The sequence below is a fragment of the Sarcophilus harrisii genome, chromosome 1, assembly GCF_902635505.1.
Source record: "Sarcophilus harrisii chromosome 1, mSarHar1.11, whole genome shotgun sequence".
Lineage (NCBI taxonomy): Eukaryota > Metazoa > Chordata > Mammalia > Dasyuromorphia > Dasyuridae > Sarcophilus > Sarcophilus harrisii.
In genome coordinates this window covers 657486247-657499776 of record NC_045426.1, presented here as the reverse complement: position 1 = coordinate 657499776, position 13530 = coordinate 657486247, and the positions used below count along the sequence as shown (strand labels likewise).

At 35.6% G+C, this 13530-nt stretch overlaps 1 protein-coding gene across 5 annotated transcripts in view; it reads right to left on the bottom strand.

The window, feature by feature from the left end:
- Nucleotides 1–1260: 1260 nt before the first annotated feature.
- The window catches only part of GATAD2A (GATA zinc finger domain containing 2A), a 215661-nt gene continuing 203391 nt past the window's right edge, over nt 1261–13530 (bottom strand). For 4 of the 5 annotated variants that reach the window (XM_031947916.1, XM_031947914.1, XM_031947913.1 and 1 more), the window contains 5 exons: nt 12592–12780; nt 11676–11955; nt 7643–7932; nt 5612–5801; nt 1261–2326 (listed from right to left, as the gene is read on the bottom strand). In XM_031947916.1, the coding sequence (XP_031803776.1) occupies nt 2196–2326; nt 5612–5801; nt 7643–7932; nt 11676–11955; nt 12592–12780 (1080 nt within the window). In that variant the 3' untranslated portion in view covers nt 1261–2195. The remainder of the gene's footprint in view (nt 2327–5611; nt 5802–7642; nt 7933–11675; nt 11956–12591; nt 12781–13530) is intronic. The other variant, XM_012542143.3, reaches the window with a different exon arrangement.

The window sequence follows — 13530 nt, the reverse complement described above, 5'->3', positions numbered from 1 at the left end:
CCTATCTCAGACACACAATTTGGCTCATATCATAAAATAGAAATGGCTAGTTAGCTCAAAGAGGGTATAAGACTGAAATTTATTTGCCAGGCACAATGCCCCCTAAGCCCCTTCCTCCCCCACCCCCCCATAGAAATACTTGCATAATTTGATATTATGATGCAAAAATGCACCTTTATTTTCCTGAATGTATATATTCCCCTTAAATCCCAAATCTCATCCTAACTTGGAATGGAAAACAACCCCAAGCACCACCTCCCTTACCTCCCCCCACCTCTCACATCCTAACTCATCATACACTCAAAACAAAAGTCAAATGTGAATTCTAGGGTTTTATACAACCACCAAAAAAAAATTTTTTTTTTTTTTGTTGCAAAACTAGGTTTTCTATTCTACTGCATATATCAAAGTTATCTAAACAGTGATAGTATTCACACAACAGAAGGGGGGGTTAAAATGAGCTTTTTATTAGAATGCAATAGTTGGGATTTCAAGAGGGATGCCCTACAGAATGTTCTTAAATTAAACACCTAACTGTGGCCAGTAAAAAAAAAATCAGACTAATGGAAATCTGCCAGTAATCCCCTTGCATACTTGTGTGTGTGTGTACGTGTGTGTGTGTGTGTGTGTACGTACACATACACATATACATTTGTATATCTAGATATACGTTGTATATGTGTTGTGTGTACATATATCCATATACATGTACACACATTTACATATAGTGATGCATTCATATCAGAACTAATTCTGGCACCATTAAAAAAAATTAGGTAACTTCTGCCACTTTAGAACAATCTGAAGGAAAATAAGAAAAGTAGACTTGATCCTTCTCAATGTTTCTGTAGACTAAAAGGAAGAACTCAAAACTAACAATGTAGGCAATCCTGACTTTAAAGATGGGGTATCTAAAGCTCTACCCAAAATGAAACACTGAAGTGATGTGATGGAAGGAACATGCTTCGTATGTATGGATTAAAGGAGATGGGTGGGCAGGAAGGAAAAAAAATATTCAGGACTAGGTAGTCTTTTATACACTACCTAAAGCATACCCATTGGTGTTTGCTGTTGTCACTTGACAAGAGCACACACTAGGGTTTAACTCACAGTTCTCTCCATCAATAACAAACAGTAGGAAAAGAAAAACAAAATAAAAAATCCACCCCCCCCATACCCAAACCCCACCCCAAACCAACCTTCTTGGCTTTGCCACAATCTATCTCCTCACTTTTTTCAATAGCATGCAGCTTTCCTGAGTTTCTATTTTGTTTTATTTTTCAGTTTTTTTTGTTTTGTTCTTTTTGATAAGCGTCCTAGTTTCTGGAAACTTAAAACTAAGCAACATGCTCTCTGCTGGAGGAATGTGGCTGAGGCAGCAGCTGCTCAACGTTCAATAATTTCAGGGCTAAGACCTCCGAGCTTCTTATGAAGTCTGTCCAACAAATTCTGCTGAAAATAAGACGTCTATGCCATGGATTCTTATTAATGGTGCCTTCCCAAGCACAAACCGGTCCAGGAGGAATTATGTCCAACTGGAATACTTGAGTTTGCACTTCTTTATCACTAACTCCATTATTACGAGCCGATTAAAAAATATTTCAATCTGTAAGATTGCCGTGAGGGGAGGCAGTCAGAAATGGGTGAGAGAATGGGGGGGAAGACAAAAAATAAAATAAAATCCAACCCACTAAACACATCTGTAATCACTGGGTTCTGTTTTCACTATTCACACAAGGGCATTCTTGGTCTCCAGTGCATCTCACATGTTCTTGTGACTGGCAAGGTACTAATGTGAAAGAAACCAAAGGCAGAACAAGTCCATTTAGTCCCAATTTTGTGCTGGTGATGTGAAACTAAAGACAAAAAACAAAAACAAAAAAACCCCACGTAACGCCCTCCCCTCCCCCAACCAAAGTAATGTTGATTTCACCCCTCTGCCCTTTACCACCAGCCAATCTTGAGAATTTTCTAGCCAAAGTATCAAAAAGTTCTGTTTCCACAACCCAGCAGTTATTCTCATATTCATTATGAGAGCAGTAGCACTTTGAAGTTGAGAATTGGTCATCTTGCTTCCTTCAAAAAAGGGGAGAGGGCATATCCAGCTGTTGGACTAAAGCAGGTCCCACACTGTACTGTGGCATAAAAAAGGGTGGCAGAAAGAGGGAAATCTTCCACTTGGGCTTTGCTTTGCATTACTTCCATGTGGCAGACTGAGGGATGGATCGTGGTGGGATCATGTCTAACAGATATTCACGCTGACGATCTAATGCTGAAGAACTTTTATGTACTGCTAAACTAGGGTTAACAAAAGTAAGAGCGCCACCTGAAAGAAACAAACAAAAAAATTATTAGAACAATTCCTTTAAAATGTCCCCAACAGATTAGATTACATACCTTTCATGAGCTCCTAACAAATTCTTTCAAAAATGATACTGTCAAAGACAGTTGCTGTTTAAAATCCTTATCACTTATTCTGACAGCAAAATGGTAAATAACTGACCATGACCATTAGAAGCACTTAAAAGCAGAAACTATGCTCAAAGAGCAATCAAACTGCATACCCTTTGATCCAAAAATGTCTCTACTGGATCTGTATCCCAAAGAGATCATGAAAAAGGGAAAGGGACCCACATGTGCAAAAATAGCTATGGCAGCCCTTTTTGGAGTGGCTAGAAATTGGAAACTGAGTGAATGCCCATCAAGTGGAGGATGGTTGAATAAAGCATGATATATGAATGTTATGAAATATTATTGTTCCTTAATAAATGACCAGCAGAATGATTTCAGAAAGGTCTGAAGAGACTTAAATGAACTGATGCTAAGTGAAGCTTAGAATCAAGAGAACATTGTACACAGTAACACCAAGATCATATAATTATCAACTGTGATGGACCTGTCTCTTCTCAATAATAATGGTAATTCAAGACTTGAGATGGAAAATGCCATTCACATTCAGAGAGAGAACTATGGAGACGGAATGTTGATTGAAGCATAGTATTTTCACTTTCTTCGTTTTGTTTTTTCTTTCTTGTGTTCATTCCCCAGCCTTTTTGGTCTTATTTTTTTTTAACACAACAATTTATGAAAATACCTTTTAAAAAAACTGCACACATTTAACTGATATCAGATTGTTTGCTATCTTGAAGAGGAGAGATAAAAGGGAGAGGGGGAGAAAAACTTGTAAAACAAAGTCTTACAAAAATCAATGTAAAAACTATCTTTACATGTATTTGGAAAAATAAAATACTATTAAAAAAAAAGAAAAAAAAGTAGAATCGCCTTAGAGGTGAAAATCTTAAAACTATTGTTGTTTTTCACGGATCCTTTAATGCAGTCTAGTTAAATCTCTCTCTTATGAAAATAAAATTTTCAAATGCATAAAATAAAGAATATAGTATTAAAAGGGAAACCAACTGAAATAACAATTAACAGAATATTTAAAAAATAAAATTAAAAGATCCTTAGAGGTTAAGAAGCCCTGCTTCAGAGATGGTACCTCTCCTGAATGAAACAGCTTTTGAAATTTTTCTAAGCAGTCATTGAATCTCTTCCTGAAAATTTAAAAGTAGGGGTTTTGTGGAAAGAGTCTCATATCCACACTCAAATGACCAGTCTTGTGTGATCATGAACAAGTCATTTTATTTGTCTGGGAATCCATTTATTTCTTCATATATAAGATGGTGACAATAATATTTGCACTGCTTCTTTCTCAAGGTTAGGAGGACAGGACCTTAAAGTGCTACAGAAATACTCTTAATGCTTTTATGTAACTGGAATATTGTGAGAATAATGTATCATGGAAGAATAAACACAGTTTAGCAAGATTTTACTCTTCTCAGAATTAATTTCTTACAAAATGAACGACAAGAAACAATCTATCCAGGTACTAAAAGATTTCTTTGAGAATGAGATTTCTTATTTGCAAATTATCTTCCCACCTGGACTATAATCTCTTGAAAGTAAGAAAATATATCTTGAAATCTGTTATAACATTATGCTCCTTGGTAAGCAGTAAATTTGAATGGGCTTATTAGAGTGATGATATCCACTAAAGCATTCATGCTCTAAACATGAGGGTTACAGTAACCATTATTTAAATGCAGATGTATAATAGCTGATTCAAGAGAAGAAATGTGCTTGATAGAATACAATACAAAGACATTCATAAAATGGATAACACTAGTACCTTTCAAAAGTAACTGCAAAATTAAACAATCTTGGAGTGGGAAGGGAATTCAGAGATCATCTATTTAATCTCATCTGACCCCTTACTTATATAACAAAAATTTTCTCTACATAATTCCCAACAAGTTGTCGCCTAATTCTTATTTATGGTATCTCCAAGTAACAGGAAAGGGTCCCAAGAAGTTAAGTTTTGATGTAAAAAACTGAAGTAGATGGAAAATGGAGTAATTCAATCTAACTGCCATTGATTAAAGACATTCTATATGAACTCAACAATTTAGGCAAGCCTAAAAATCTATTCAGAACTATGGAGGAAGTCTAATATAATTAGGTTAATGACATCAAAGTAGCATTTGCAATGAATTTCCTTAGCATCTCTCCTGTTTAAAAAGCACCAGGGGTTCACTTTATCACCTCCAGAATACAAATTTTGTCTATTTGCCACACACAATTTGACTCCAGTCTCTCTTACCAGGGTTACCATATATAGGATATCCCAAAAGTCTTGGTGCAATTTAAAGCTTTAATACCTGCCCTTCTTTGTATTCCCGGTGCTTAGCACTATGTTTAACATATAGTAAATGTTTAATAAATGCTTGATGACTGATTGACTAGGTTTAGATTCTACTTCCTATACTTATCAGGTATGTGATCCTAAGTTGGAGACTAATTCCACTCTCATAATTTAAGTTTCACAATATTTATAATTATCTATACCATCGACCTTACAAGATTAATGTTTTTAACCTTTACTGTGTATGAAGAGATTGGGGGAAGAGAAGAGCTGGGTTGATGCATGGGTTATACAGGTAGAAAAAGAAAAGAAATCCTCTGATTTAGTAGCAGAGTTCTGAAAATCCTATGTTTTCCTCCACTGTTTTCTTCAAAATAAGAGATATTAAAGGGTTAAGGAAAGAAGAAACAAAGAATTGAAAATATGCAAATAGATAAATCTGCTCATTCAAATTTCAAATGGCTAAGAGAAGTAATAATTTAGAAGTTCATCTTAGACCCTGATGAGATTGTTCCCCTATTTCGTTTCTTTTCCTGTATGTTTTCTTTCTGTATCCTGCACTGCAGCTCGCTGTGGCCATCTGGGTTCTCTCCTTTCCTCCTTATCTCTAAACTGGCCAGTTTATGGAATTAGGAGAACACTGGATTTTAGGTCTGAATACTTGGGATCAAACTTTAGCTTTGCCACCTGTATAACTTTAGGTCAGTGACTCTATTTCTTGTAAGTAAAATGAGGGTTTGGGTAAGGGACAGTTTAGATGACCTCTAAGTCCTTTCTAGAACTAAAAGTCAAAGATTCCAAGTATGTTGAATGGGAGTGGGAGGGAGGGACCTAGGAAGAAGGTGTATGTGCACAGAATAAAATTTTAAAAGAGCAATGTCTATCAAAAACAAGATGTTAGAAACATACCTGTATTGATGGGAGTCTTCTTCCAGTTGGTGGTAGCATTGCCTTTGCTGACAGGTCTCTCGGCGTGCTTACCTGGCCTGGTAACAAGTGCTGCAGGAGCTGCTGTATTCTGCAGTTTAGGTGACTGACTAAATGTGTGTAAGACTCCTCTGGGTGCCCCTGGGGGGCCTCGGGCCAGCTGGCTAGAAGTCTAGTATAAGAGAAGAAACAATCAGAAGTGTGGAAGAGCATGAACTTGGGATTTTATAAAGCTTACTACAGCTCTGAGAATTTCATTCCTCTGTTGGACCTCACCCAAATCATTTCTATCTGTTTAAAAACTGGAGACTCAGAATCTGTACCAAGTTAAGGGAAAAAGAGAAAACAGCACATTGTTATCTGAGTGATTAATCTGAACTAAATATAGGTTAGGAAGAGCTTGTGCTGTCATGGGTAGGCTGAGATAAATTGAGGGAAGTGTTGGGTCAGTTTTCCCTAGAACCTCAATTATGACTTGAAGCACAGCCCTCTTGTGTGCAGAACACCAACTTATATATAATGGTCTTATGACTTGCACAAATGGAGAGAGCTGAAAATGAGATCACCCAGGGCTATTGTAAAGCCTGACCCTCATTTACAGAGTTTCCAGGAAATGCTGCTCTGTGCCTGTTTGTAGACTTGTGTCCTCTTCTTGTATTCCCTGTCACAAACTCTGCCTCTTTACTTCCTGGATCTCTCAGTGCTCTCTCTCACTGCTGTCTGGAAAGGACTTATCGGGCTCTTCTCAATTTTTTTCCCAAGTCTCCTTTCAAAAATCAACTCGGAATCCTTCCTTGTCCATGAAGACTTCCTAGACCACCACCACTGCAACATAATCCAAATCAAAGTCTATCTCCTTAAATTTCTCATAGCACTAAGTTTAGACCTATTTGAAGTTCACAAAAAATAGACATCATATTTTTGTGTGTGTATTTGTCCTTCTCACAAAATTAAATCATTTTTGAGAGTAAGACCAATATTGTAGCTTTTTATTTTCACCACTAAATGCAGGGGCCTTGCATATGGTGAGCATTTGGTAAGTTTGTTAAACTAAATTTGGAGACAATTAGAAATCTAAATATAATTAATCAAAAATGAAAGATACTGAAATTTCCCAAAAAGAAAAAAAAAATTGTGCTAACATGTTTTAAGGGCCTAGAATAAACATTTGCATCTCAAGTTTTGAAAAAGTTCTTGAAAAAACCCGAGATATAAAGAACTCACTGTTTCCAAAGCAAACTGGAGAACGTGTTTTAGAAAGCTATCATTATGAACTAGAAAACTAGTGTAATTTGAGAAAGATCTTCAAATTCCCTGGTAGAGATATGCCACATAAATATTATAAAATCAACTGTTTAATCTTAATAGCTGTCTATTTCCACATCTTTCAAGACAATGTCCTTTAGACTATACTATAGCATATCTTACAAGTCTTTATTTTGAATTTCAACTTTACCCTCACAAAAAGATTTTGTTTTTCAAAGGAGAACCTTTTATTTTCTTTGTTGTGAAAATTTAAAGTTCAATATTTAAACTCCAAATTAGTAATTTCAAAAAGTAAAATGCAAATATTACATAAAACAATAACTAAGTCAGTGAGAAGCCGAACAACATATTCTTCCATGGTTAAGCCAAGTTTGAAACAATTCACTACAGAAATTAGGTACAACTAAAATCTACCAAGTGCTGGGTACCTTCAGAACAATTTGCTGCACATGAAAGAACCCTGAATTCCAATCTTCAGATGTCCTAAATAAAGCCAGTTTCAGTAGTACTTGACCTGGCTATAAAAAAAAAAAAAGGCTGAAAACTCTCACTATTTTTGAGAACTTGCTTATTACCTGGGAGTACAAAAGAACTCATCTTACTCTATATGAATCAGAATTTAAGAATACCTGGAAGGATCAACATACATTTTGGTGTCAATTAAACTATATATAACTGAGTCAAATCTTACTGAGGTCTAAAAAACAATGGTTCCTTGATGGGTAGTTGTGAAGTCTCCCTACTTACCTGTTTCAGTGAATGATGTTGGGTCATTGGCTCTGGCTTGGTCTGCACTGGAGAAGAGGTCTGTTGTAATATCCGCTGTTCAATCTCTTGCTCTTGCTGCAAAGCCTTCACAAATGCAGCCTTCAGGCGATTGGTATGTTCAGCCTTTAGTGCCTTTTTCTGATTTGATGTCATACAAGTTTCACACATAATGGTTCCATTTTTTTCCTCTCGCCATCGGCAGGTGAAATCAGTCTTACATTGAGCACACATGTAGGGCTCATGGGATAAAGTTGCAGTTGAAGTTTTGCCTGGGGAAATAAGATTAGTTTGAAGTTTAGGTCAACAAAAAACATTTCTTTAAGAAAAAAATGTATGACTCAATATATACAGTTCCATTACTATAGCACTTTAAGATTTCTTTTTAAGCACTCACTTTTAAAAAACTTGAGTTAGCTCATGTAAGGTATAAAGTTGCCACAATTTTTCATAAGAAAACAAAGGTCCCAGAGAGGTGAAGCAATCTGTTCCAAATCACAGAGCTAAGTAGTATCAAAGCCAAAATTTGAACCCGTCTCAACATTAAATTTAGTGCTTTTCCCACTAAGCTTTGCCTTTCCTGACACTAAAAACAAAAACCCACTTTTTTTTTTTTTTTCTAAAATGGTTATTCATGGAAAGAGCTTGAAATTCTAAGTCCCTCCAAATTTAGCATTTAAGAGCTCCCTGACTTTGGAAAAATGCCCTTTTCATTGTTCTAGGAGTAGTAATTTGATGTTGCACAAAGAGTTCTAAGTTAGAAATTATAAGAGACCTGGATTTCAATTCTGCTTTACACTTACTGGAGGGTGACTCTACGCAAATCATTTCATTCCATGAGGCTATTTTCTCCTTTATAAAATGGAGAAAATGTTCTTACTATCCATATCACAAATGTATAGTAAAAAAAAAGATGTCTCAAGTCTATGTGCTAGGGAAACATGAGTTATTATTATGATGAGCCTTCATTTTAGAACTTTTCTATTTTACTTAAGTATTAGCAGCAGTCCTTACTCAAAAAGATTAAAAGACTTTAAGACTATTAGAACCACAAAGGATGTTAGGGGGGAGATTCAAGATGGCAGAGAAATTCTCCACAAAGATCTAGGGAATGCATTAGATTAAGAACTAATTGAAAATAGAAGAAAAAAGACCGTGAGCTAGTTTCAACCTATAATAAGAACAAGGAGACAGAAAGGAATTTGGAAATCAGGGATAAGATCTAGTCTGGGTATAGTCATGGAGTATATTCCAGTATACAATAAATGAAAGAGGACTTGAGGATGTACACCCAGACTAAAAGATGCACACCAGACCTATGGAAGTTCCCAATCTTGTACAGAATGTGGGAACAGATACTAACTGGTCGTTCTTTTGTTCATTACCCAATTCTGGGTCAGATATATAGGAAAAAAAGAGTATGGGATCTATGCTTATGGTGGTGCCCCAGAATCTCTAAGCTATGTACTTCATTAAAATCAAATTTAGGAACAAATAGCAAACTATGTGGCTCTGACCTTGAGTGAGGAGCAAGGATTCAGTTCCAGGTTCTATTACAGTCTGAAATCTCCCGAAGAATAAGGAGGGGAGGAATTTCAAATCAATGGGAAATCTGCATATTCTGTCATTCTCAATATGTAACTGTAGCTGGCCAATGGTTGAGTCCAGCAGCAATTTGGAGTGAGAGCTCCGATACATCCTACCGATGTGGAAGGCTTCATAGAGAGAACTGGTGCTAAATGAATTAAGTGGCTTTTAAGAGATGTGTGACTAAAAGGCTGGCCTGGCCATCAGATAATTTTTTTCAGCTAGAGTAACTCAGACAAGTCAAGTACATAGCAGGAACTCGATTAGCTTTGATACAAGGTACACCTATACAGATAAAACCATGGATTCCAAAAGTATGAAATGACTGGAAAGACATTCCTTCCTCCTGATGAGGAACAAACAATTCAAACGATAAAAAGGCTAAATAAAAATTTGTATGCACCTCCTGATACAGCGTGGTAACAAAAAGGGTTATATATTTTGTTCATTCTTCCAGTTTGGGGTCTAGGGATCTAGACAGGGCTCTGTGCAATTTTAAAAAGAATATTTGAACATGACTTTTGTTTTCTTTCTGCTTTCTTGAGGTACTGGATGTTGTGTTATTTCAGAATCTCAGGAACAGTTTAGCTTGGGTACCTGCTAGCTATTAGTGCACCAAAATTAGTTTTATTCAAAACAAAGTCTGATCGCTACCCTCCTTAACTGAGCTCTACAAGTTTCAGACCTATTTGTGTATGGTCAACCTTCCTTTGGGCTTGCCCCTGTTTGAATGTTCTAGCACATCAGTGCTGGACTCAGATATTATCCATTAGATTTAAAGGAAGGAGTCCATGTTCTGCACAAAGAGCACTAGATATATTTCATAAGACCAGAGTTCTTTCTTGCTTTATTTCTTTCCAGCTGTGTGACCTAGAAGTGAGTAAGAATTTTGAAATGCAAACACAGAAATCAAGAGAAATATTTTTTTAAAATGTGAGAGCTCATATGGAACTAACAAAACAAACTGTTTACATTTTAATAGGAGATATGATACATCCATCCCCTGAAACAAGATGTCAAGGGTATAAATTAAAAAGCGAAGTCTATCATTAATCAAATCTCAAACTGTAACTCATTATTTGATAGAAATTTTTTGAAAAACTAGAAAGCAATCTGGCAAAAACTAAGTCTATACCAAAAACTACTATACTAAAACTGAATACATATTATATACAAGATAAGTTCCAAATGGGTTTAAGACTTATACATAAAGGGTGATCTTCATAAATTAAAGGAGCAAGAAATTACTTGTCAGATCTATGAGGAGAATAGTTATGACCAAATAGAATATAGAGGATCACAGAAGGTAAAATTTTGACCACATAAAATTTCAATGTTTTGCCCAGACACCAAAGAAAGAGGAACAGAATTTACATGTTCAAAAAGTTATAATTCTTTTCTTATAGTAGCAAAGAATTAGAAACTGAGGGGGAATGCCCATCAAATAAAGAATAGTTGAACAAATTATGTTATAGGAACGTGATGGAGTATTCCTGTGAAATAACAATGAGGATGATTTCAGAAAAACTTCAGAAGATTTTAAAGGAACCAATACAAAATGAAGTAAGTAGAACTAGGAAAATAATTCATATCATAACAATAATCATGTAAAAACACATAAATTTAAAAGATGTAAAAACTCTGGTCAAGGCAATGGTCAAATACAATTCCAAAGGTGTTATGATGAAACTCCCAGATAGAGAGAGAGATGATAATCTTAGGATGCTGACTAAGAAAAAAAAATTTTCTTTGGACATGGCCAATGTGAGAATTTATTTTGCTTTACTATATGTGTTTGTATTAAAATGTTTCTAATATTTCTGCTTTCTCAGTGGGGGGTTAAGAAGGCAAGCCACTTCTTTCTCCCTGTTTTGTTTCCTAACTTATAAAATCAAGTGAAAAGAGATGAGTTCACAGTTGTCTTTCAGTTCTATCATTTTAGCCTCATAAAAACAATATGGAAGTCCAAAGGCAGAATGGAAATTAAGGCATGCTGAAAGATTCAATGATTTTAAGAAAATATAGCAAATTAATGGCAGAACTTGGGTATCCACATTCCTAGGATCAGTGTTTTTTATACTTTTCCCCAATAAAATACATTCATTCTCCAGAGATTCAGGAAAAAGATAGATCTGATAGATCACTGAGTGAAAAGGAAGCAAGTCCTGATATTCTCTACTCCCAAAACATTATTGCCTTACAATGAAAATTATGAGTTACTGAGTAATTCTAAAAAAATCAAGAAAGTATTCCTGCCTAAAATACTATGATTCTTAGACATAAGTTTTCTCCAATGAATTGCGACACTGAAAACTACAAGGTATTTCTCAGTTAAAACATTCTAAATACTACTATACTAAAAGCATGAAATTTAACAGCAATTTCAAGTGCAAGAAAACGAGTACATACACGCACACTGTTAGCTCACCTTGAGTTTCTAAGAGATTTTGTACCACTTCCTCTAATCCAACTAGGTATATAAATTCATTGTTGGCTGCGCTGGGTAGAAAGTTCATCTCTGGTGCAGGTGGTTTAGGAGGGGGAATCTCTAACAGCGTTTTTTCCAGCTGTTTGCGTAGGGCAAGCTTTGCAGCAGCTTGCCGACTGGCTGGTGAATCATTGGCATTCACTATGGATGCAACACCCGTGGTAGTTGCATTACCCTGAGCAGATGTGACTGTTGTACCTTTAATTGAAGTTGGTGAGGCCTTAAAAATGAAAGAAAAGCACAAACCTGAATCAGTTCCATACATTAAACAAAAAAGAGGTCCTGTTTAAAATATAGTTAAAACAGATTCCAAAGTGGAAAGGAATGATTTAACCATAGCCCAGCTGTTTCCCTCTAACTCTTTTACCATCTCCTTTAAACATTTTAATGTCTGCCTGTTCTGGAGTTCCATGAGGTGCATACTCATTACTATCTGCCTCCAATTTCCCTATTTAGATGATACATGAAGTTTAGGTATTTTAAATTTATACAAAAAGCACTCCAGGGTTTACTTATATTGGTAGAGGATGGAAAAGGAGAAAATGGTTTTCAAGTAATCATAACAAAAGTATGCCACTAAAAAAAAAATCAAATGCTCAAGCCTGCAGAGTCATTCAAAATTTTTAAATTTCAATGTGTGAACAATGAAAAGTTCTTATTACTTGCCAGTTTGTGCCTTAATAAAAGCTTAAATTATTTTATGTTTGTTTTTGGTAGAGCAATGATTTTAGTCTAGAGAAGATTAGGGAAGTTTCAAGGATCTGAAGACCTTCTGGAAATCTCATTGTTAAATTATGGCTCTTAGGTTTCTTTAAATCATGCATTATGTTTTTCGTACAAATAGCTCAGAACTTACCTGTGGGATATTTACCAGCAGGCTAGTGTTGGGGACATTGGTAACTCGGATGAGACCCTGCTGTATAATTCTCTGACCCTGAATCTGCACGCTGGGAACAGATGCCCGTGGTGCCAGAAGTAGAGGAGGTGGCCCTGTGCTGGAATGCTGCCTGATGTTATGGATTTGCTGGGGAGAGACAGATATTGGCTGATGCAATGGTTTCATGAAGTAAAGAAATGATGCAATGGTGATGATATAAAACAAGGACAAAAAAGCAACAGTATTACTATTATCACAGTTGATATAATTCACACACTATTAACTATTATTTCAGGACCTAAGGCTCAAGAGAAGATCTTTAATGCATTAATGACTATTTTTCATTTAAGTAACAAAGGAAGTCTCATATTTTATATGAACAAAAGTCTCATGTTTTACATTCTGTTAATAAGCTCAGTGCTATATATTCATACAGGATCTTTGAATACCAATATTACCTGTGGGAATTTTCTCACACTGAAAAATGCTAATATGTCTGTCTTTATCTTTTTGATGTTTCAATATCTGATCCATAGTACAAGATTATTGTCACATATAGGGTCAAGTAAATTGCTATTCTGTTTGTCCCTTGGCATTAACAGATTTGAATGAGAAGCAATGTATTCAGTTCTGGTCACCCACTTTTTACAATGGATATTGACTAAATGAAGTATGTTCCACAGATAAGTGAAAAGACTGGACTACATCAAATGATAACAGGGTGAAGCTAGGGATGCTTCACCTGGAAAAAACTTAAGAGGAACATGATTTCTCCTTTTTAGTATTTGATATGAAGGCATAACCACTAAAGAATCTCTTCATAGTTCTAAAAAAGAAAATTAACAAAATTCATCTCGAGGGAAACAAGTTCAAGGATATCAAGAGAATCAAAAGAAAAAAAAATGTGAAGGGGTTCTA